The sequence below is a fragment of the Echiichthys vipera genome, assembly GCF_963691815.1.
Source record: "Echiichthys vipera genome assembly, chromosome: 8".
In the NCBI taxonomy this organism is placed as follows: domain Eukaryota; kingdom Metazoa; phylum Chordata; class Actinopteri; order Perciformes; family Trachinidae; genus Echiichthys; species Echiichthys vipera.
The window spans coordinates 5,218,570-5,244,054 of NC_139833.1; the positions used below are offsets into that span (position 1 = coordinate 5,218,570).

At 43.4% G+C, this 25,485-nt stretch overlaps 1 protein-coding gene across 2 annotated transcripts in view; it reads right to left on the reverse strand.

The window, feature by feature from the left end:
• Nucleotides 1-25,485, reverse strand: part of crppa (CDP-L-ribitol pyrophosphorylase A) — a 53,797-nt gene that overhangs the window by 10,296 nt on the left and 18,016 nt on the right. For both annotated transcript variants that reach the window (XM_083918506.1, XM_083918505.1), the window contains 4 exons: nt 25,193-25,290; nt 16,798-16,875; nt 16,515-16,607; nt 9,730-9,861 (listed from right to left, as the gene is read on the reverse strand). In XM_083918506.1, coding sequence (XP_083774632.1) covers nt 9,730-9,861; nt 16,515-16,607; nt 16,798-16,875; nt 25,193-25,290 — 401 coding nt within the window. The remainder of the gene's footprint in view (nt 1-9,729; nt 9,862-16,514; nt 16,608-16,797; nt 16,876-25,192; nt 25,291-25,485) is intronic.

The following is a 25,485-nucleotide window of genomic DNA, read 5'->3' on the forward strand; positions in this document are numbered from 1 at the left end:
AATTCTCTTGCACGTTTCTCAGTTTAGCATGACATATTTGGTATCTTTTCAAAATTGTTTGGTTAGTTTAGCTTCAGTGTTCCCATTTTTTTGGGTGTTTTCATGCTTTCTGATGAGTTCAAGAAACAACAGAGGCAAGAATAAATGAAATACAGACAGAACATGGGATGGAGAAAAGAGAAAGGGGAGAACAGAGTACCTCAAAAGTAAGTTCAGTTGCTTTCTTAGTATCCATTACTACATCATCATTGTAATTATAATAAAGCTTTGTTTTGCTGCTCACTGAAAACCTTTATTTCTAATCTTAGATTTGAGATCCAAACAACCTTCAGGGATTGCTTAAGCGGAAAAGTTCAGCCATTACTGTAAAATGAGTTTGGATCCGAGCTGAAAGACTGAAACTGACAGAGATGACAGCGACCTGAGCATTATTCCCTACTTCTGGGAATGTGTTTTATTGAATTTCTGCAAGGTATTTAGTGTCATTGCCTGAACGGCTGTACTTTAGATACCCGTGTCGTTCCCACTCTGCCTCACTTCATCTGAAAGGGCTCATAAAATGGGGAAATGAATAAGTCTGCATCCCACCCTACTTTTGTGAGTTCCTTCAGACTTTCCAGCCATAGAAAAGGCAAACTTTTGTATTGATAACTGCTTTTCAGACCCCATTGAGAGAACAATTGCTGCCACACAACCCTTTCATGGTACACTGGTAAAGCTCTTTCAACACAGGTTTCCAAAATATCCTGTCTAGGGGCGTCCATTGGGCAAACATAGCATAGTTTGTTAGTCACGTCTAATGTACGACTTTTCTTTCTGCTCTTCAGAGAAAGCAAACCCTGCTAAGAATGGGACACTGAGGGGGTCTGTATTTCCACTGCATCCCGTCACTGAGAACTTTTTCAAACAAGCTCTAGTGAGAGACGACTTTGTTTGGATTCAACTCACCGAAAGACATACCTCAAAACAGTAAGCAGAACAATGGCTCTTTAGTTGAGGAGGTATGAAAGCATGAAGGTATGGGTGGGATTTATGAACTGGGACATACCGAATCCCACATGCGGTGAGAGAGAGCCCCAGAAGCATACACACACACACAACCTCTAAGGATGCCTCATTTACTTATCACACCGTATCACTTACACCCAACCAAGGGAAGCCAAATACAGTTGATATCCCAGGCCATCTGAGGTCAGGCGCAGGTGCAGGAGTATTTCACAAAACAAGACATTTATTACACGCCGAGTTTTCAGCAGCGCACATTCTGGCCAGGGCTTAGTGCCCTCACTTCCATCCTTAAGACAAGCATGAGATTGTAATCGTAGTAGGCTGTGAGCCAAACATACAAACATAGGTGCAACACTGTATTTTTGTACCGCTGTCAAAATATCGGTGTACCGCAGACTAAACATCAGGGGGATAAAGCCGGCCGTGTGGCTTGACAGATGTAGTGTGAGAACAAGAAAGGACCACTACCAGAAACTGAAGGAAAATCTTTTTCACATGACACTTCATGACTGCGCGATTCATTTGAGGACATTAAATACAACACCAGATTTTTTTCTTGAATCACACCTTGAAATTCGGTTGTTTATAACTTTATAAACTTTCAGTGTGGGTTTCCATAAGTGCAGGAAATTTGATTTTAGCAGTGGGGCCCAAATCCCCGAACCTACCTGCCGTTTTCTCTTTTTTAACCAACTGACTGACCGCCAGACAACTTGGTGTGCCATGACCTCCACTAAAGTTATGCTTGAGCCATGAGCCAATAAAGAAAGGCTTGATTTTTGGTTGTGTGTTAAGGGGCTTTAGCGTAGATACACGCTAGGCTCTGAGGCAATATTGTTAGCTACAAAGTTGATGTTCATGTCACTCTATACTGTATCTCAAAGTCATGCGAAACAGACTGTGGGGAATTCAACTGAAGCAGGACACGGTGTTGTGTCAATGGTAGAAATCGAACACTATAAACTATAGACCAAGACTATAAATAAAAACCTGCGCCACAGGTATCTACAGCGGTCTCACCACTTGCAACAAGCATAAAATCTAGTTAAATGATTAAAGTTTGGTGAGGATTTAGATCAAATACCTCCATCATGTGGCAACTTGATGTTTTGGTTTGTAACTTTTGAACCATGCATATTTCATCCAATCGCATTTGGTAGATAACCATAATATGTATTTTTGGTGAGTTACAAAATGCTTGTTGCAGCGGCTTGGTCATATTTAAGTTTGAGGGCACATGCACATATCAAGCTATTTTGCAAAATGCTGGTGACCAATTCGATTGGCCATATATCTGATCACGGCTCTGAATCATGTGAAATCCTGTACACGTCATAAAGCCCTAATATTCCTGGGAAAGATTTAGGTAGTCTCCAAAATACATAGCCAAAATACATCAGCAATCTGCAGATACTGCAGATGTTAAATGTTTGCATTATTAAATGGGAGTGACTGAAGGAGCAGATCAATTTTAAGTGAATTTATTGTTGCCAACATGTGAGAATCCATCCTTGCATTTGAACCCAACCTATATTTATGATTGGTGGGCAGCCCTGCACAGCACCTGGGGTGTTGGTGGAAGGAAACCGATGCACTGAGAGGAAACCCACGCAAACACTAGGAGAACATTGCTGGTGACAATGCTAACCACAGTTTTATCAGCATTCTGGGGCATCTGGTGGTGCTTTCCCTGGTCTGAATACACTTTGTGCTGTTCCACAGCTATTTTCCACCACACCCAAGCAGACAAGCATGTGTACCGAGAGGTCCCTGCAAATAAAAGCACAAGCAGAGCAGGAAGGTGAGTGTCGAGAAAACAATCTTTGATGAGGCCTGCTAAATGAAAGCATAATCCCCGCAGAGCCGTGCTCACCCACAACATAAAGAGCTGCAGGAAAACTCAAACCAGGACTACTGTGGGTGGTCAGAAACAGCTCAAAACCAAGTGGCAAAACGAACATACACATGCTTTGCCCTAACTCTGAGTGATTGTATGTTTACAAACTAATTGGGAAGAGCTGGCTTGCATTAATCCTCCATAAAAACATAGCGTCTGTTTGTACCGCTAATTCTCTCTTGGAATGTAATTTCCAAATTGTCTGTAAGAGCCGGAGTCAAGTCATATCAGCCCCAACAGCGCGCTCACTGGTCTTTTTAATCTAAGAAATCAAAGCTGAGTAAACACCGCTTTGGTATGTCTAATTCCTTGAGCCAAACTCCAGCGGTCAAGTTTCACACATACCGACACACATCTGGAGCGCTCTCAGCGTAGGAGATCAAGCTTGATATCCTGCACATGTTGCGGCAGTGCGAGGCTCTCCCAAGGCTCTGACCCTAACACTCTACAAATACATCACTAAGGAGGAGAGCGATCCCCGGGCTTCTGTCTGTATGGAGATGTCATCAGAGGGAGCCAAGTGCTCTCATCCACATTTCCAGGGGGATATTAGATAAAGTTTAAAGACATAATTGTCAGAACAAAGACGAGCACTTAGGCAAAACAGCAGGGGAAAACTGTGTGAAGGGGCGGGATGCACGTTGGACGCTAAGTGCAGCGGAGCAACAAGAAGACTCGCCAAATCTGTCAGCCGTCCCCGAGGCGTTGTTGGTGAAACTGAAAACAGCTTCACAGAATGCCACGTAATGTCTTATATGTGCTGCTTCCTGCAAATGTTTTGATTAACTTATCTAACATTCGTTTTGTTAAGTGTTCTTTCCTCCTTACATTAAATGACCTGGATTAGTCAAAGAGACTAATGCATGCCATTTAAGTAATAACACCTGTCTCATAATAGAAATAACTCCTCATTTTTAGACCAAAATGACGACAGGATCTCGGAGCACATTACAGGTTCCAAGGCTCTTTCACCACAGAATATATAACACCAGTCACTTATTCATCCGAGGACAATTGTTGGATTTGCGCGGAGAAAGGTTGGGAGTGTGCTCAGACAGCAGAGACGGCAACCATCCCTGATCTCCCGTGACCCCGTCAGGGTGAGAATACATACAGTAGGTGTCACAGCAAGCGCCTCAACTGGTTGTGTAGGGTTTCACCTGTCTCCACTGTTGGACTTGAACAGGATAAGCCACATACAGTCGACTGACAGATGTAGTGTGAGAGAAAGTGTGGGCAAAGACCTCTGGAGAAATCATTTTCCCATGGCGCTTCATTTAGAAAATTCTCCAGGAGTGTGTGATTCATTTTAAGGGGAATAACTGAAGAACCAGATCTCAGTTATGGAACTTTGCAGTGAAACTTGATTTGTTTATGACTTCATAAACTTGAGCTCACTCTCTTTAGCTCTGGGGATGGAAATGTCGGTCGGTCCAACACCAGTTTGGTTCAAAGTGAAACATCTCAAACTATTCCATGAATTGCTGTGAAATGTTGTAATGCATTCACGGTCTCCAAAGAATGACTCCCACTGACCTTGAGGCCCTGACCTTGAATCCATTTAGTGCCATCAGCAGGTCAAAGTTTAGCTTTAACAGTGAAATATCTCCAAATCTACTACAGTGTTTAGCACGTTTATGGTTAATAACTGATGATTCGCTGAGTTTTTCCATAGAAAAAACACGAGGTTGACTTCTGTGATTTTCATTAGAATGTCTTGAAAACTACTGTATAGATTTGCATGACATTTGGTACAATATGCATGTCCCCCTCAGGATGAATTGTTAAAACTTTGCTAGTCTGACTTACCACATGTACAGTGCTGAGATTAAGCCTTACATCCAGCACATGAGATATTATTTAGCTTTCTATTAACAGCACAGTCAGTGGATCTGAGGCTTAGCGCCCAACATGATTTTGACTGGTTTCATTTCTGCGGCCTGGCAATGCGAGACTATAACTTTGGTGACCATCATCTCCTGCTAAACAGCAGCATATTGACATTGTCATTGTGAGCTTCCTGGTGTTAGCGTTTAGCTCAAGTACAGCCTCACAGAGCTCTAGACTCTCAGTCTGACAATAATATATTTTGCCTTGTGACACCTTAAAATGAATCAGTGTCAGATAAATGGCATACACTTAATGTTTTTGCACAACCTTCCTCCCTCTGATTTCTTTTATGCAATGGTGTGTCTCCGTATTAAGATCACTTGTTTATTCAGGAGTAAACTGTTGGATTTAGCCTGAGAAAAGTCGGGAGTGTGCTGAAACCACAGAGACGACAGACTTGCCTGATCTCCCTTGACCCCGGCAAGGACAAAACTCCACAAGTGTCACAGCAAGAGCTTCACTGGGTCGGGTTTGGTTTCACCCGTCTGCCTTTCAGACCAAGATCTGAACAGGTAGAGGAGAATAGACCTATAGAGTCCTCTCCTTTTCTTCCTCCATCCCCTCCCCTCCTCTCCTTTCTCTCCGTCTCTTTTCTTCCCGGCCAGCTAATCTCTTCTCAGGTTTAGGATTCCCGGTCCGGGCTCTTTGAGGAGGAGGAAATATGGGGTTGGGTAAACATCAGGGCTCTCACTGCAGGGATTACAACACCCATATATCACCGTGACAACACCCTTTTCAGCGGATGACAAGTCGCCAGGACCCTGTGCGAGGAGGGATCCAATGACACTTCCTATCGCCACTGCAGACACTGATAGTGTATACCGTCACCGTTCTCACAACATCGTGTCAGTTAATAAGGATCCGGTGTCTGCATATCCTCAGCCAACGTCTTTAGGTTTGATGTTTTCGCACATTATCGCACCTGATGTTTGGCTTGTGGGCATCTTCACAGAGTAACAACATAAACGGAAAAAGGCTCTAGAGCGCTTTGATCACATGTCCTTTCAGGGAGACCGCTGTTCATTGTCCGTGACTCCATTTCACTCTCTCCTCTCGACGGAGCGAAGTGGCACGCACGGTGACATGCTGCTGGATGCATTGTGCCTCAGCGGTTCAGTGTTACTATGAAAATATGTGAAACCACAGTCAGGCCTCGTTTGACAGGATCCGCGTTTTATCCAAAAAGACGTTACTAAAGGTCAATGAGGTGGATCGTTTTCCCAACCTCTCTGGGACGAACACAATTCCATGCGCTCATGCATTTTCACTGTCAGAGGTTAAAATTCAATTAGCCAAATGGCTGTACTTTTCCAAAGAGGTGGGTGCGTCCAATAATTCCTCAGAGTGATACATAATGAGAGACCGGGGACACGTAAATGTTCTTCACAGTTGTTCCTCTCATTGATGTGCAGTTGACAACAACCAGTCACGTCCAAGCAGAGGATGAAATCATTGAGGGAGGAACAAAAGGGACTTAGAGTTTATGGTGGGTTATCTTTAACAGACTTTTGTGTAAAAAAAACATTGGAAAATACACAAAGTATTGATGTCATACTTTGTTTGACTGTCAAGGGCAAATTAAATGCTTTATAACAGAGCACAGAATGAATGTTTATTCATCTAGTTTATAAGATATGCAAATAACACTAGATTAGTTTAATTAAAAATCACATTTAGACTGTTGCCTGAGAGAACACACAAATAAACAGAATCGTATTTCATTTCCACTGGCAAACAAGCTCTGTTTAGGATATTCAAGTCCTGTGTCCTGGCCGCATGTCTCAGTAACTCCCTGTGTCAGTTCAGCACACCTGCACATTAAAGGTTTTCCTATCAGATGAAGTACAAGTGTGCCTCCTTGGTCATAGTTCAGTTGTAAAATCGTACCATGCAGCACGTCTTCAGGCTGCCCGTCAAAGAATCCGTCACACTGGACGACAGAAGAGGAGCTTGCGCCAGCGTCTGGTTCAGAAGTAGTTTGGCCAACTTCGCCGACTGTCGTACTGCCGTGCATCACGCTGCTCCGTTTCCATCACCCTCCTCTCCCTCCATCACAGTTAGTTTTGTGGTGAGGTCATTTTGAGACTAAAGTTCACAGCCAGCCTCACCGTTGCTCCAGCTCTGCTCTGGATACAATGACGCAGATTTGAAAAAAGAAAGTGAGTGAAAACCGACAAAAGTGAGTCACGGTCTTCTCGTCTGATGTAGCCCTAGCTTGGTCAATGTTTGACATGATCAACCAGAACTCTGTGTTGATGCGGACCATTGCGCTGCTTTGTAATGAGCGGAGAGGAAAAATCAGTGGTGCTGGTGCACAAACAAAGGAAAAGGACTCACATTCATTAAACTTTCATTTAGACGGATAAACACTTCTTTTAAACTATATACCGGAGGTCAACATCTTATTATATGAATTGGGTGTTTATTGATTGAAGTGAACTATCACAGGAAGAACACATGTTGAAATCAGCAGCATAACTAAACGCCTTCAGTGTTCTTCCCTTACGCGGATTAAAAATAGACTTCCAAACAGGAAAACTTGACTTTTCTTTGCAGGGAACAGAAAATGTAATCCAGGCTGCTTCGTCGTGGGGAAAACACAACATGTCAGCATTCAAGTGACCGGTCTGAAAATAATATCAGCCCTCTAGATGTTGAAAATGTTGAATTTCGCTGCCAACATGCCTGAGTTGTGCCTGGTACTTTAGTTGTATTTGTTTCTCATTTAATCACAGTGCCATCGCAGATGTTTATGAATTTCATATGGATGTTTTTTATGTTTTAATAAAAGCGGAAAAACTGCAACTGTAAGCGATCTGCACATCTTTATGCATCTTTCACCAAACAAACTGATTGTCTGTTTACTATGTGTGCAATATTGCCTGGTGTCAGATCAGATCTTTTTCTCATTAAAGCCAAAGAAATAGAGCAAACTTCATTTGAGCAATATTCATATATGCTGTACGGCTGACAGAGGAAGTGTTGGCAAGCATCTCCGCAAGCACGAAAAGGGCCATCTGGGAAGAATTATCCTCATTATAACAAAAAAAAGCCAACAGTGATTTATACAAGGCTGTATTCTGCTGTTCCACTATCTCACAACGATAAGCATTTAATCATGGTGAAACAACACATTACCTCCATACACTCCCTTCCCCTTTTCTCTGTCGAAGCGGGATGACTAATTAACAGCATTACTTCCATAATTCAGCGGAAATCATGATGTCCAACATCTGATAGCTGAATCAAAGTCACATGTGGGCTAGCAGCGTATCTCATGCCTCACTGTCTCAAGAATACAATGCATTTCTATTTAATTAAGTGACAGTGTCTTGTGAGGCCCACTGCATGATGCCTAATCACTAACCATAGAAGACCCGGGCTCCTCCTTCAGCTCATTCTTCTCTTCTTTATTCAGGGGTGAATAAAGCGGACCTGCTCAGACATCTGGACGGTACAGGCGTTGTACCGGACCATTGGTGTGCAGACGGAGCTGAGCTGGAAGGCAAAGCTCTCCATTGAAATATGGTCATACGCTTTGGGTAGTGACTGAAAGAATGAGGTTGCAGGTACAAGTGGCCGAAATTAGTTTATTATTTTATTAATGTTACTCGCTAGCTAGCGTCTTGAATCCATCCTGTCGGTCTTCCAGTTTTCCAGTTTTTCAGACTACCATCGTCTGCTGGTGTGGAGAGTCATTTCCTCTCATACAGGCTGAGAACGTACATGCTAGTTGGCCGTGGGCTGTAGTCTTTGTGGTGTGTTCAAGTGCAACTTTTTTGGGCGAGACAGTCAGCCTCTGCTGATGACGACTGACCCTCACCTCACACTGCTGGCACTAGTCAATCACTGTGATTTTCTATTCAGCTCAGTGCATGAGAAGACAACAACTGTTATTTCATGTTACGCAGGCGCAGAATGTACATGCTAGTTCAGCCATCTGCTGTAGTCATTGCGGTATGTTCAAGTTTTTGGGCGAGACAAAGATGACACGACGCAACAGTCGGCCTTCGACGCCGTCGGTTTGGTTTGTTCCTGTCTTTAGTGATAGGGTAAGGAGCTCAGATATCTGGATGGATGGATGGATGGATGGATGGATGGATGGTTGGTTGGTTGGATGGATGGATGGATGGTTGGATGGATGGATGGATGAGGCACACAGGCTTTTTCAATTGATTTGTGAAGCGATGCTGTTGCCAAGGAACGTCATTTATCACACTGCTGCAGTTAGTTATGAACATACTAAATCAAGATGGATGTCATATTTTAGGCAAGCAACGGCATGAATATTCAGCATTTTTCTCCAGTCTGCCCCTGCACATCTGGCCCAAATGTTGTGATTTGACTCGATGGCTTTGGTAGCATGAATCCTGACATTCCTCACTGTGCTGGATGAATGATTCCACCTTATATAATCTTATAATTACTAGTCAGTTATGGATTTCAAGTCAACCGCATCCACCCTGATGACTCCAGTGTACACTTGGCTGGGCCTCGAAGCGGATTCCCATGACACACAGCTTGACTGTGGAGGTTCGACCTCCACGTGTGGTGGTTGAGCTGTTGTATACCTAAAGCACCTCTGCGTCCTCTTCATCCCTGTTGCGTTGAGTTGAAACAATACTACACAACATGTACGGTGAAAGGTGGAAAGATGATATCGTGCTGTCTTAATCCCACGAGTGGGCACGCATTTATTACCGCTCCAACATAAAAAAGACACCCGCCCAAGCGTACGCGCACACTCGCACTAAAAGACAGCAACATCGCCTGGAGCATAAAAGCATGACAAGACAGATAAGACATTGGAACGAGACACTTAAAAGACATTTCCCATTCTGTTTTGTTTGGCGTCTCAAAGTATGCATTCACAGGACAGGAACTGTGAGCTCACTTTAGGAAGAAAGAAAAGAAAGACAGGGAAAAGAGCTTACCTTTGACTGATGAAGCTGGATGCCGTAGAGGAGAATGTTTCGGAGTTTAGCTGCGGAGGCCAGGTCCATGATAGCCGCTGGCTCTACCACTGTTCCGCTGACAGACAGCTCATCTGAACCGCTCAAATGCACCTATCAAAACAAAAGCCACCGTACCCAATCAGAAAACTCTTGCCGATAGAGAATCTCTAACCAGAACAGCAATTATGTCCCTATTATGTCCCTTTTTTGGAGCAATTACAGCTCATTGTTCAGCATTTTGCAACTCTGCAAGTCTGTTTATTTAAGGTTGTGTTCAGAGAAGCTCTGCTGTGTTGAGAGTACACAGAGGTTTGGTTGATTCACAGTCCTGTCTGAGGATATAATGATTCTCTAATTCAGCTGTAAATCTTTTGGGCCTCTGGGGTTTATTTTCTCCAATTTGGGGAGCATAATCCAGACACACTGGTTCACATTACTGCAAATCCAAAAATGAGCTGATATCCACGACCGTCCTGCTGACAGAAACGTAACTCACGATTTATTCACCGCAATTATTTTGTCATATATCTCCAAAAACAGCAGACAGTGAGACTTAAACGTCAGGAGGATCGATTCAAATGTGTCAAGATGTGCAGTAATTATGCTTATACTTGAATATCAATCAGACGTTGGCTGTCATCAGGTGACGTTCAGTTTTTCAGCACATTAGAGGGCGTTTAACCTTCGGGCCACTAGTTCATGAGTCTACTGAAACACTGACGGAGATAATTGTGCCCACAATATGAACTCCAAAACAAAAACTGACACAAGAACAACATCCATCCATCCATCTTCAACCGCTTGTGCCTATCGGGTCGCGGGGCTGGAGCCGATCCCAGCCGACATCAGACGTGAGGCGGGGTACACCCTGGCCAGTCTATCACAGGGCACATAGAAATGAACAGAGACAGACAACCATTCCCACCTACGGCCAATTTTAGAGTCATCAATGAACCGAACACCTGCACGTCTTTGGACTGTGGGAGGAAACCGGAGAACCCGGAGAAAACCCACGCAGACACAGAGAGAACAGGAAACTCCACACAGAAGGGCCCCACCCAGGATTCAAACCAGTAACCCTCCTGCTGTGAGGCAATAGTGCTTACCACTACACCACCGTGCCGCCCCACAAGTTTCTTTGATAAACTGGAGCTTATTACACTTTTACAATGAACAGTTATTGTGTGTTATTCATTTAGGTTCTTTAGTTTGTTTGTAACCCTTCAAACTTCATTTCAGCTCTAACATTTACGTGAACATGGTGTCAAAACATGTGAACTGCTGCTATGTGGTTAAACCATCAGCCAGGAAAATGTTCGAGGGGTCCCGACATAACAAGCGTCTACTGCATAATACAAAAAACTCCCAGAAACAGACATCAATCACAGATTTATGATACGTAACAACATGGAACATAAGGTGCTAATATCAACAACATGGGGCTCTTTCTTTGAATCCGACGCTCGAGGCCATAGCACCTCATTTTCACAGACGGTTTAAAAACTGTGACCTCCATCAACCAGTCTGCCTCTCTGCCCTGCAGGCTACCACCTACACTTCAAACTCAATTATCCCTCCACTGATCACTACCATGTGATCAAAGCTGTGATAAATCACGGGGTACGTGTGCAATCTAACAACAGCCCCCTGTAAGAAAAACACTTTGGGGCCGAACTAAGCCTCATCACTTAGAACCGTGAAAGGCAGCTTCGCGTTTCTCGTAGTCACAGTTTCTCAGACAGCTCTCGCACACATTCTGACGTGACCATGAAATCAGGTTATACATGGAGGGGAAAGTCGACTCTGTGTGAGCTGCTTGAGTCTTATGCTTGTTTTCAGTTTTTAAATTGCTATTTGCCTTAAGTTTTGCAGACACGGTAGCTTTTAATATAGCCTTATCTGATTTTTGAAGGGCTGTTACTGATTCATATTTTCATTCATGATCTTTTCTTGTTTATTTTTTGCAATTAATCAGTTTGTTTAAGTCTTCAAAATGATGTCTGACCAGCTGTCCAAGACCCAATAAAACTAAATTTACACTAGATGTATAAATATATGTAAAAATTAGTGAAATTATTTATTGTCACACTTCCAATTATATCAAAACTGTCCATTCATTTTCTGTTGATTGATTAATCAACAAATTGTAGTTGACTAAAGCCAAATGTTTGACTGTAGCTGTTGTTTTAACTTAAATTAGTGTTATTAACAGAGTAGAACAGAGCAGAATAGTCAAACACAACAAAACAGAATGAAACGGAATAGAAAGCACCAGATCGTTTAGTCCAGCTCAGACCAAAGGCTCCCAACGAGACAAAACTATTTTAGAACGTTGCAGCAGCGAAAAGTGACCCGCTCGTCTCCACTCAAACTGGATGAGGATGTCGCCTGTGACTCAGATGGTCAAGTCACCAACAGCTGGTTTGAGAATGTAAAGCACGTCACCTGTTTCAGCCGCCAATGAGCTCGTAGCAAATTCCTACTGGTCAGGGCAGCTACAAACCGTCAACTGGTCAAAAGTGTTTAAGCGGAGGGAGAGGGAGCATCGTTATAGAGAACAAAGCAGTGAATCATCTCATCTCATCTTCAACCGCTTATCCGGGGTCGGGTCGCTGGGAATCAGCAGTGAATCAGAGAAATAAAACAATACTACTACTTATTATTAACAGTGTCATAGTCTATCACCTTAGCTGTGCTTGTTTAAACTGTTCTACGATATTAACTGCCGTAACATAAAAGTTTGTGATTTTCATGGACAGGATATGGAGGCGTAGTCGTGGTGCAGTTGGGTGGGCTGAGTATCTCGTCTCTGCTTTTCGCAGATGATGTGGTCCTGATGGCATCGTCGGTCAGTGACCTTCAGCACTCACTGGATCTTGACTGAGGCCATGGCTCTCAGCAAGAAACCGGTGGATTGCTTACTCCAGGTAGGGAATGAGTCCTTACCCCAAGTGAAGGAGTTCAAGTACCTCGGGATCATGTTCACGAGTGAGGGGACGGTGGAGCGTGAGATTGGCCGGAGAATCGTTGTGACGAAAAGAGAGCTGAGCCGGGACCCGACCCCGGATAAACGGTTGAAGATGAGATGAAAGGAACATAAAAGTCATATTCACATTACTATAGATAGTATTATAGTTACTGTTACTTTTGTGGTTGCATGTATCTCTGGGACTGTCTCTCTGTCTGTCTTTGTCTCTCTCTGTCCATCTGTGTGTCTTTTCTTCCTCCCCAACCAGTCAAGACAGATGTCCGTCCTCCATAGAGCTGGGTCTGTTCCACGTTCTCGCCTGTTAAAGGGAAGCTTTTCAACGCCACAAGATTGCTGTTGCTGCTCATGGGGGAATTGTTGGGTTTCTGTAAATCATAAATAAGTCATAGAGTGTGGTCTTTACCTACTCTGTAAAGTGTCCTGAGATAACCTTTGTTATGAATTGGCACTGTGAATAAAATTGAATTGAATGGAAACTAGTAACGCAGCTGTAGCAAGTATCTCTCCATCTCTGTCATCAGTCATATTTTAAGACGCTATAAATTTTTATTATCACCTACAAAAAAAAATGAAAAGTCAGAAGTGAAGAACAGAGAGCCATTGTTGTGGAGATGAGGAAAAGGTCTCGTCTAATTGCATTGGCGTAAACTGGCAGGTTTAAGAATGTTAAAGTTGCAAGTTTCAGCTGGTCTTGTCGTGAATCTTTGGTCGCTTTGTCAGCGAAATGGATGTAATGTAACCTGATGTGATGCGTGGAATAGAGTAGTACAGTCCAGTGGGGTATAAGAGGTTTGGATAATAAAATAAACCAAAAAATATAGTGTGAGGTGTAAAATATAATAGAATAACCGAAGAGAACGGATATGAGTGGAATAGAATAGAAGAGAACAAAATTGACGGTGATGTTGATGTTGACGGTGAGAGTTGTGGGAACTCTGACATCCCTGTTGTCGAGGGCTGATCCCACTAAAACCCAGCTTCACTCTGTGTGTTTACATGTTGGAATCTGTGTGTGATTGTGTGTGTGTGTGTTCCAATATTGATAGAAATCGTGGTACAACAAATAAGATATGGGTTTCAGTGGAGTAATGCAGCGTAACATCGGCAGTTAAATCGTTCCTCTGTGTCTTTATTTGTCTTCTTCTTATCTGCTGTTGTTTCGGCGCTGTGTTTGTCATAGAGCTACATTTTCTTAATGAAAAGAGGCCAAACCAAACGGGACTTCTGCAAATATTGAAATGTTTCTGGGACCAGTTTGGATCAGTTTGTTTTAGGCTTTTCCTCTCCTGTTAGTAGGCGAGCAGCGCTGTAGGCGGGGCCGGGCCGAGGCGCTCCCCTGGGAGGTGTACGGTTTCCAAACAGCTACAGAGCTCATCAGGGGACACGCGGTGAGGTGGACTACAGGTGACGTTTTTACAAGCCGAAAAAAAGACAAGGTTTGGCTCGCTGTGTCTTACACGGACCTCAAAGGAAACTGAATCCGTCCTGGGACAGATGTTTGTATTCAACCAACATGCAAAGAAAGGTTCATTCAGAGTGTGGGAAATGACACCGAGACACGTTCAACTCTGCCTCTTACTGAACACACACACCTTCAGTAACTCTTTAAACATGTGCTGAGGAGGAGACGCAGGTGGAAAAGGTCTGAAAACATGTTGCCGACTGTTGCACCACTGCAAAAGCTAATACAAGCATATTCTTGTACATTATTCGGAATAATAATCACTCATGATGGGTAGAAAAAAAAAGACAAACAAGTCTGGTAAATGTAACGTCAGCCGTGGCAGAAACAAGCGTTGGCTTCCCGTTACTCCATCAGAAAACACCATGGAATATTTTTTTAATATTCATTTTGATATATTTGGAGAGCACTTATGGTTACTTCCAAGAAACTGTAAAACTGCTTGGGTACCCTTTTCAGGTAAACCCAACCACATACAGGATGAAGATGTTGGCTGAGTGGTGACAACAGGCATTTAAAAAAGTCACGGAAGAAGTCGCACACACTGACCTGAGAATCTATTGCTCATCTTTATTCCTTTATAAGTGAAGGGTAAAAAGTAATAAGTAAGTAAGATTTGCACAATTGCTTTTGTTCTGGCGTAACGGAGCCAAGTGGATCCTGAACTAATGAAACCTGCTGTGTGGTGACTTACAGCTTTATTGGAAGGCCAGCGTATCAAACACAGAACAAGGCAGCGGTTTAATCGAGTAATGCTGTGTGACATTTGCACTTATTAAATTGGAGTTACATCACAGAATTACAGAGAGTAGGCTTTCCAGGTTCTGTTAGCCTCATTACCGAGCTTTATTTTGGCACCGGTCCACTGGTCCGAGGTAAAATGCTGGGATTGGCTTTTACAAATTCAAGTTTTCTCCCTGAAAGGTTGCACGCCAAGAGTTGCTGTGCAGGGGATAGTTCCTGTAACTCCTGACATTTATGCAACCATGCTTTCATTCAAATTGGTTCCTAAGACAACGACGGGGAGAAACAGTCAGGAGTCTGGGTGAGTGTAGGATAGCCAGTCCGGAGAGGTCGGTCAGGCCAAGATTGCTCCTTGTTTCCCCTGTACACTGCACCCATCGAAGCTGAAATTTGGTCTGAATCGGCTCAGAAACGGGGTCTCTCCATCGAGGTCTATTCTCTCAACTTGATCCAACCGTACTCGCCTCTGGGAGCCGCCATCTTGTCCGACTTTGACTCCGCCTCATTTCCTCTTACCAAAAAAGGGCATCGATGTGACGTTGGGGGAGGGAGATATGTTTGTCTGGCTGACGTTTAATGAATTGGCAACATTAGCACGACTGCCCAGGATACTAGGCTAACAGAACACGTTACTAGATAAACGGGAGTGGGAGTCCGGGAACATTGGGAGTCCGGGAACATTAGTGATTTTTTTTTTATTTCCCCGTGTCCCTAGCGGAGTCAAGTACAGGCAGCCAGCATTTATGAATTATGTTTAAACCCATAGATTGAAAAAAACCGACACTCGTGGCATGAATCCTCCCGGTGCTCCAGATTAGCATCTAGTGTTTGTGGCTTGGAAAGTAGGCTAACTCAGATTGCAAGTCATGCTGTGCGGCCATTTAATTAGAATAACAGTGCTCACATGTTGTGTTCCCAAACCATCTGTTTGTACAGTTGATTGAAAAAACACTTTATCCTTTATCCTTAAACTTTATAAAAACTAGCCCGGTACAAAAAAAATTCCCCCCCCTCAGTGTTGTCATGGAGATATGACCTAAACATACAGACCAGAATGGTTTTCTGTACCAGGCCTTAAATAGGTTTGATTATGCTTTGAAATCTGTCTGTTTAACATGGGGGTCAATGAGAAACTGCTCTATTGTGCAAACTACTCTAAGTGGCCACTCGAAGAACTGCAGTTTTTGGCACTTCTGTATTGGATCAACCAGGAAGTCGCTGTGGTGGGGGCTTGGTCCAATCGTACAGTGTATGCAAACTTTAGAAGGATAATCTGCAGAGCGCTGTCAGTAGCTTCAGCAATGATTTCACTGATACAGAACAAACCGACGTTCATTCCTATATTGTAATAACGCTCAGTCAGTCCATCACTTTGGTTCAGGCTGAAATATCTTCACAACCTCTGGATGGATGGTCAATTGTGACCTGGCCTTGACCTTTCATCTACAGCCACCACAAGGTTCACTTTTGAGGTTTTGAAAACAACATTATTTGAATGGATTGCCACTAAATTTGTTACAAATATCTATATTTATATTATATTTATTCAAGAAGCTTTATATAACTCACCCAAATGACCACCAGCGGGTGGAGGAGAGCCCGATTCGCTGCCTCCAAATCCGTCAGCATCGCCTCCACTTCAGACAGGCAGGAACGATCGACCTGGAGACCAAGGAAATCAATAACTAGATAAGAACTTTCAGAGCATTTTTCTCCATGATGGCCAGCAAAGATAAAATGTATGCTAGAAGCTTTTAGACACTTCCTTGGCCAGAACAAATCATGAATATTTGCACGGACATGTTTTCATTTCCCTGAAAAGTTTTTTTTTTTTAATATAATGGGAACTTACAGAAAGCTGGATGAAGTTCCACTCCTTCAACAGATAGCTGGCGTTTTCTCCCATCAGATCTGGGATGACGTCCAGCTCCTGTAAGATTGAGATATGTTAAATATTCCATTCATATTCTGCTTGTTACAGGATCCTGAGTGATAACACTTAAAGCGGGAGCTGCAGTACCGGCGTCTTAATGCTTCTGATGTCGAGTCAGCGATTCAATACAGTGATCAAAAGGTCAAGAGGCTTCTGGTTTTCGTTTCAGCCACGTCTTCAATCATTTAATGTGAGATTACATCCACCTGTTCTCCTGCCATGACTGATGTTAACACACTCGGGGAGTATGCAACTGAGTGGCTTATTTCCATCAACTGTAATCAGAAGCTTATTAAAACAAATGGAAGAGATTAAAAAATGAAACTGTTTCTGGGCTCCTTTTAAACTTCCGAAGTGGCAGGAAAATTCTGTCATGTGCAAAAAGCTGGGAACAGCAATCAACTTAAATTTCATTACGCTGCAAATTGAGTCAAAAGCCGACGTACAGCCAAGAATTGTAAAAGCTTTTTTGCACACAGAACCAGGACATTTAGGTCCTGATCTTTCCAGTCAGCTTCAGCCTTGGCACATAGTGACACGAGGCAACCGGATAGCAAGCCGTGTCCATTTTCAATTCATATTTGTTGTTTGGCCTCTAATTACAGCCTGGTACTACAATTTCACACACGCAGGAAATAACACAGAAGTAAACATCCAGAGTCTTTAGTTTGGCATGGAGATACAGTTGTTCTACCCATTAAAACAACAAAGTCGTTGGCAATGTGAAATGGTTATGGGAAACACATGTCGGAGGGTTAATTGGTCCTGAAAGATAACTGCCCGTGGCTTCAGGGGGGAAATCATTTCAGTCCGAAATGTAGATTTGCAAGGTTTAAAAAATTTGAGATGATCTAAACCAGGTTGGGCATGAAATCCCAGAGTAGAAATGTTTATTTAAATTTAGACATGGCCTGGAGAGCTGGGAAGCCACGGAGGCTCGACGACCAAACCACAGAATACACAAGAAAAACAAAGAGCTCAGCAGAGCAGTGAGCTACCCGCGGAAATGGATGTCAAACGTCAGGGAAGAGACCGGATTTTATCTATTTTAATATGGATGGGTCTCGTTTAAAACCATGCAGTCTTAAATATACAGTTTTATTTGGATTTAAAGTTATAATCCATGAGATTGTCATCTAGTTAATTGTCTGTTACGTTCCTATCTTTCAAAGAGTGAGTTACAACAATGGTGAGTGATCAGATGACCCACTAATGAAAGCACTTGTATTTGCTGCTTTGCTGAGAAATACGATCTGTGTCTGTGGGGACATTCCCGCGCTAAAAATCAAATGTGCTGCAGTTAGTGATGCTTCGACCTCCTATCAGTGTGGAGCATGTGAAGGCATCACACCGCATCACGCAGGTGAGAGCTGCAGATGTACTGACGTCATGGAGTCGACACTGTTTGGTTTCCAAAGGAACTCTGGGGGATGAAGTCCCAGAGGCTCGCCTGCAGTTACATCTTACCGCCAAAGCAGTCGCTAGAAACAACATATCTCAATTCTAATGGATTATGTGGAAGAAAACATGACTGATTGAGTGAATAACAGGACAAAGTCAGAGTGTACTTGGGACATAGGCCTGATAGTAGACCCTACTGATGGTAAATGTATGAGTGTGTATTGGAAAGACCTGATGGGGCGTGTAAACGTAAGCACACGCACCTCAGTACATTGTTTGGTTTCCAAAGGAACTCTGGGAGATGAAGTCCCAGAGGCTCGCCTGCTGTTACATCTTACCGCCAAAGCAGGCGCTAGAAACAACACTTCTCAATTCTAATGGATTACAACTTTGTGACTGAATTGGAGAATTTTGGCTACCTGGGGGCAGTGGAATTAAAGCTGTGACGAAACATTACAAATCATCATCTGATAAAGTTGTTAACAGTTGCATCCAATCACAGAGCAACAACAGCTTTCATTTGGAGTCGTGTTTCCACCACCTGATAAATAAGGGCGCACTCACACTGTCCTTCCGCACCGGGCCAAAACAGGTTTTTTGGCTAAAGCCTAGTGCGTTTGACCAGTGTGAGTGCAACCGCTCCGCGCATAACTGTGGCCAGCTGGCCGTCCACGGCCCGTCTGAGAGAGGTGGGCTTTTGTAGAGCGTGTTTGCACGTGTACGAGCTCGAGCACGAGGCCTACGGCGGTTCTGATGTCATTTATGTGCGCCTGTTCAGACATAGAAAATAGAAGGAGGGACCATGCGCGGACATTTAACAACAACAACAACGGCAGCGAAAGGTTCACGTTGGTGTGATGCGGAGGTGGAGTGTTTACTGCAGATTTGGTCGATGAAAATATTCCAAAACAGTCGACAAGAGGCACAAAAACTCAGAGGTCTATGGAAAGATTTGTAAACAAAGCGAAGCATTGCGATGACGTCATCAATGCGTGTGACGTGTTACGACGGGATGAGGTATAGGCAGCAAGAAGCATTGGCCAAGGCCAAGGTAGTGTGAGTACAAACGGGCTGGCAAGCGGGGGGAGAGGAAGGGGGGACAAGTACCCTAAAGCCCGGGGCGCGGTGCGGAAGGATAGTGTGAGTGCGCCCTTAGAGACCAATATTCACTCTTTTTTTAGCTCCAGTTTGGTGTCCATTAACTCCTGAGGGAGATATCTCACTCTTCACCTGCTAAATGCTCCAATATGTTCGCCAGCTAATCGCCAACGCTAAAAATATAGATGATTGCAGCCTTTAAGGAAGAGATGGCACATTCTATTTCACATTTGCAGACACAGCCTTACTTAGTGTGGTATGACTGCTGGCTTATGGCAGATAATGCTGGTAGGCTTCATCCTCTGGGAACTATGAATGTCTGCGCATAATTTCACGTCAATGCATCCACTAGTTGTTGGGATGACTCAAGCACAGTGGTAGAGACAGAGCAGTAGAGACAGAGCAGTAGCGCCAGCCACGCTGCTCGCATGGCTAACAATGTGAAATGAGGCAGAGAAAGATTATTCAATAGGACGGAAAGGGAATGACACAATTCATGGGCCGGATTTAAACTTGTGGAAATGATAAAGTCTCATTCATTCATTCATTCATCTTCAACCGCTTATCCCTGATATATTTATTTTAATATTTAAGCCTTTGGTGACATCATGATAGGAAACTAACAGCAGCCACAGACACAGCCACTGCTGATGAAAACATGCCCGACCACATTTAAAGGCCTAAAGTCTATATCTGAGTAAAACGACCAGCAAAACTCTGAAGCCATTACTTCTCACTATCAGCGGCTCTAATCCTGGTGTGCTGTCATTAATACTCCTTCCTCTCTGTCTAAATAATGATCTGCTTGTAGGCTGAGGTTAAACACCTTCACTAAATTGATTCATGAGTCTGAGAATTATCTTTGATCTGGGCTAGATATGAAAATATTATCATACATCATGATAAAAGGTTTAGTGGCAGGGTAGGAGGTGATTTGGCCTGTTCTTAAATGAAATCATTCTTTCCGCGTCCACGTAGGCGCTCATAAAACATCGACTCGTCTGGGCTTAGCCTTTGATCCAAATCCACTGAAGCCAAATGTTTGAATAATTGATGGCTCATAATTATGTATCATAGGGGAAGAGCGGGTTAGAGAAAGAACTGCAAAAACTACTTCAACATGGAGGAACTTGTATTTAAGACACTGAGGTTTATCGCTAAGATGTGAAGTATTTGGAACCACAAAACATACATTTGTGACCTCTTTCTACACTTCCTTTTCCAGAGCTTATGATGAAGTACTTAGACAAAAGTGTGGAGAGACATAAACATTAATGCTCAAAATTCTGTCACAAATGAGACATTGGAGAGGGACATTTGTAGAAGAGGGATTCTTGTTAATGTCCGTAACTGTAATTGAAAGTAGATGTGGTTTATTTATCTGATAATCTAACATAGTAGAGATGATTCAGGGTTATTTATACTTTCACAAAAATCTCGATTACTATAACCATGAGCAGCACCAACACTGGTTTGAGATTGTGAAGACGGACACAAAACCAATTTAGTCATTGCAAAAAAAAATATTTTTATAAAAAAAAACAGATTTTTGAATGGATGACACGGCAAGGTGGTGGTTAGCACTGTCGCCTCACAGCGAGAGGGTTCCTGGTTCGAATCCTGGCTAGGGCCTTTCTGTGTGGAGTTTCCATGTTGTCCCCGTGTCTGCGTGGGTTTTCTCCAGGTTCTCCGGTTTCCTCCCACAGTCCAAAGACGTGCAGGTGTTCGGTTCATTGATGACTCTAAAAACTGCCCGTAGGTGTGAATGGTTGTCTGTCTCTGTTCGTCTCTATGTGTCCTGTGATAGACTGGCGTCCTGTCCAGGGTGGACCCCGCCTCACGCCTGATGTCAGCTGGGATCGGCTCCAGCGGGACCCAAACAGGGACAAGCGGTTGAAGATGAATGAACCTTAACCTTCTTAACTTATTTTTATCTTGCTAAAATAGTTTAAACTGTTCATCTGACACGTTCATGTTTTACAGTGAAATAAGTTCATCTTTTCTTATTTAAATGGAACGTGGCTAAAAAAAAGATCATCTGTGGTTTTACCTGTAAGTTGGTTTGTGTTCAGTTAACTTTTCTGAACTTGCACTACGGACAGGATATTAATAAAAGTGTTTTTTAAATCCTAACTTGTGTGTCGAGGACTTTTTTTTTTGCTGTGGTTTCAAAAAGGTATAGATTTTTTTTATACTAGTGTTGTATCAAAGTTTAAATTCTAGTATCATGACGAACTCGTGTGGAAGTCCTGTATTTTCAGTTCCATCAAAACACTGAATATTTATCAAGAATATATCTGATATTGTGACACTTTTGTTAATCATATTCATTTGCATCACCCTTTATTTAACCAGGAATATTCCCATTGGGATTTAAAATCTCTTTTCCAAGGAAATCCTGGCCAAGACAGCAGCACAAACACACAAGTTTCACATTTAAAACCAAAACAGCACCGACTAAAACATGACACACAACTTAACGTGATAAATCAACAAAATAAAACAGCATTAAAAACGTTTTTAGAGACAGAAAGAAATGACCCCGGACTGTGCCAGTGAAGATGCTTAGTGGTCAAAAGATAAAGTGGTTTTCTGCGTAAAGGTTAGAAAGAAACACTCACAAGAAAATGACGTATTCTCAGGAGCTGCATAAATTTTATACCAACTGACAACTTTTCCTTTTTCTCTGTAAGCCTGGATTTAAACTACATCAGATGGGCCTCTCAGATAACGTCCTGCTGAGAAAATCCCTTAATCATATTCTTACTGTGAGCGTCTTCCTCTTACTCACACACGCTGCCAAATCCTCCACCTGCTTACACGCACAAACACACACACACACAGACAAAGACACAGACACATGCACGCTTTACTGTCCAGCCTTGCTTATCCCTGTATTAGATTCACGTAATGGCACTGGGACAAAGGTAATTCTTCATGTTCCACTTCTTCCACTCTCCTTTCATCTCCCCCTCCATTCTCCCTCCCTTCCCAAATCTCCCTGAAAAGGATGTAACTGATTCCGAACACGCGTACCGGAAAAACACACCCCCACCGGCCACCTGAGCACAGACGGGAACGGCTCCAGTCAGCCGATCCAAAGGGACGGACACAGACTCCAATCCGTTTCTGGGGCCCGGTCCAGCACCGGACAGCCGGATCCGCTCATTTGACAGCGACTGATGAGGGAGTTGGAGTGAGATTAAAGGAGGATGCAGTGTTTGGATCACGGTGGGACACGTAAACATGTAATGCGGCGTGCTCCGCCTCAACCCTCACTGTCAACACCTACATCCGGGAAATATAGATGCACATCAGAATGATCCAGGAAACACGTTTCTATACACGGAGCCATGCGTGGGCCATTTGTCAGCCTGGTTGTCAGCTCCGGAGAAGAGTAATAGGCGGTGGGCATGCAAGATATGTGACATTTTAAGTTATGGAGCGGTGAACGCTGAAATTACAAGTGCATGAAACATACTGAACATATCAGAGCAACAAAGGAAAAGTGAATGTTGCTGTAGGATTGATGTGAGCAGTCTCTTTTTGATACTTTTTATTTATTTGCGGAGCCTTTGGAATCCGTTATACCTGCTGTGAGTCTACGGCCCTTCTCACATATGAAACCCAGACAATGAGTGCGTTCACATGCACATCAGTTACCCAAAAATAGCCGTACCCCGGTTAAAGGGAAAATCTGATAATTGAAGTTCCCCACGTATACATGTAAGGGGGTTGAATGGGAAAATGACGGAGTGATTCGACCTTCGCCAACGTACAGCTGGTCTGAATACGGCGTTATTTTTCTTGTTATTTTCGGTGCCGTTGCTTCCTGGTTTATTCTATATCCAGGTCAAAGGCACTGCCACAGAGTTGGGAGGGGGGAGTTAAAACCCCCGGCTCTTGCGCAGACGAGAAAACCGATAATAATCAGAGAGCGATGTTTACGTGCGGGAATAATCGGGTGAACTGAAAGAGTTCTCGAGGTCTGTTGACCAGAGTATGAGAACTCAGATTTTACCCGATGTACGGCGTTTCTGTTGTGTTTGAGAAACCGGAGTAAGCCCCTAACCCCAATATAATCGGGTTTTTAAAACGGATTTGAAAGGAAAATCCGGCCTGGAGATGGAGTGGCACAAAACGCAAATAACATTGCACTGACAAAGCCATAATTTGGCATTATAATTAGTCAACAGAGTCTCTTGAATTAGTTTGATAATCTCAGCGTCGGACCAACAGAAGTTCCAGAATTTCATTCCAATCTCCAGTTAGTCATTACTCAACTGTTGCCATCTTTGTGTAAATCACCCTTCTTCTTCACCGTACGAGGTTTGTTTTCCTTATGTGTCGGCCGCAGCATCATAGAAACATAATCAAAAGCGGCTCTATTCACGTATTGAACGGTCTTTGTACTACGATGCTAGGAGAGTTAACTCTGAAACGGACATTTGTGCCCTCACATACAGCCCCGCCGGATAATGTCTGGATGATTTTAGGTTTGCAGTGCGTGTGTAAAAGACGACCTATGACACAGGCTACACACTCTCTGGAAACCTACAAGTATTTGATTCTCAAAACATTTTTTCGTGGAGTGTTTTAACAAAACATTACACAAAGGCAGCACTGTTATACTGAAATGAGACAGTACAGGCATCCATAATATTATGTCAACCCTGAACTGAATAAGCTTTTCCCTGCCAGGCGATACAATACACCCGCATGCATCCACACACCTTTACTGTAGGGTTGATTTGGCTGTCTAAAAACACATTTCACAAATTATACATCGACTGATTTTACATTGGGGCCATCATAATGTGTGTACACAGAAGCTAGTCTGTCTGACAGATCCCCTCTGTACACCATCTACTGCATATCCCTCCTCTGTTGCTCTTCCTAAGGTTTCTTCCATTTTTTCCCAGTTAGAGGGTTTGTGAGGAGACTTTCTGTCTCTGAATCGAGGGTCTGTGGACAGAGTGTCGTGAGCCGTACACGCTGTAACACCTGTCGAGGGAAATTTGTGACATTGGGATATGCTCATAAAATTTACAAATTTACATGACCCAACACTTTTAATCCCCTTGCCTGCTCCATGGGCTCTGCTAAACTATCAAGAAGCGATTTTTTATGCAACATGCATTCTTCTTATTTTTAAAGACGGACAAATGAAAGGTTACATGAGTTTGTGGTCGCGTGGCTTGCTCGAGGGAAACCCTGGCAGTTGTTCAGGTAAAAGAGAACATGTGGAGTCCGTGCGGTCTGATTGAATATCCCAGACTGTCGCTCTTTTCTGTTTTGCATATGGATACTGTGAAACAGATGAAATGGAGGATGTTTGCGACACGGGATTCTGACGTGCCCAAAAAAAGATTAAGAGTGAAAGGAAGGGATATGAAGTGTGGTGGAAACTGGGAGCTTGTCAAGTCCCACCGAGCAGAGGTTGTTGGAGGATGAGGAGGAGGTAAGAACTCATCACTAAATACGCAATCCAGCGAACTCCCACAGTACAGGAAATATCACTGCCATCTGCTCTCCTGCAGGCAGGGGAGAGAGAGGTGGAGGTCGGGGACGGAGGGTGAAAATGAGGAGGAGGAAAGTTGTGGAGAGTTGATGTCCCAGACAGGCTCCATTAGAGCTCTGACTGCAGATGGCATGTCTCACCGCCGGGGCCACCCAAGTGGAGCTCACATTGAGTTTGTGGAGGTATTTGGAGGTAGAGTGACAGAGAGCAAGAGGAAAACAAAAATGGCAAACTCATGGTAATCTTCAGTAATGCTGTCATCAACACAACCAGCTGCGACTGAGGCACTCTTACCATGTCTAGAGCTCCAACAGCCTTCTGGAGAGCATCGGCCACCATGACAGCTCGTGCAGATCCACCTGTGAGGACACAGGCCGACCGCGATAGAGTCTCTGCAGAGGAAAGACACGTGAATCGTTTGAAAACTCCTGAGTTAATTGTTCCATCAACAGTGAGAGCATACATTTACATGAAGGCAGTTTTGGAGTTAGTTTGAGTCCATCACTAGAGGCCCTTTGGAGAAGCTATGCAAACAATGATGAACTGAAAACACCACAGCCAGGCTGGAAGAAACACAGAAGTTTTCT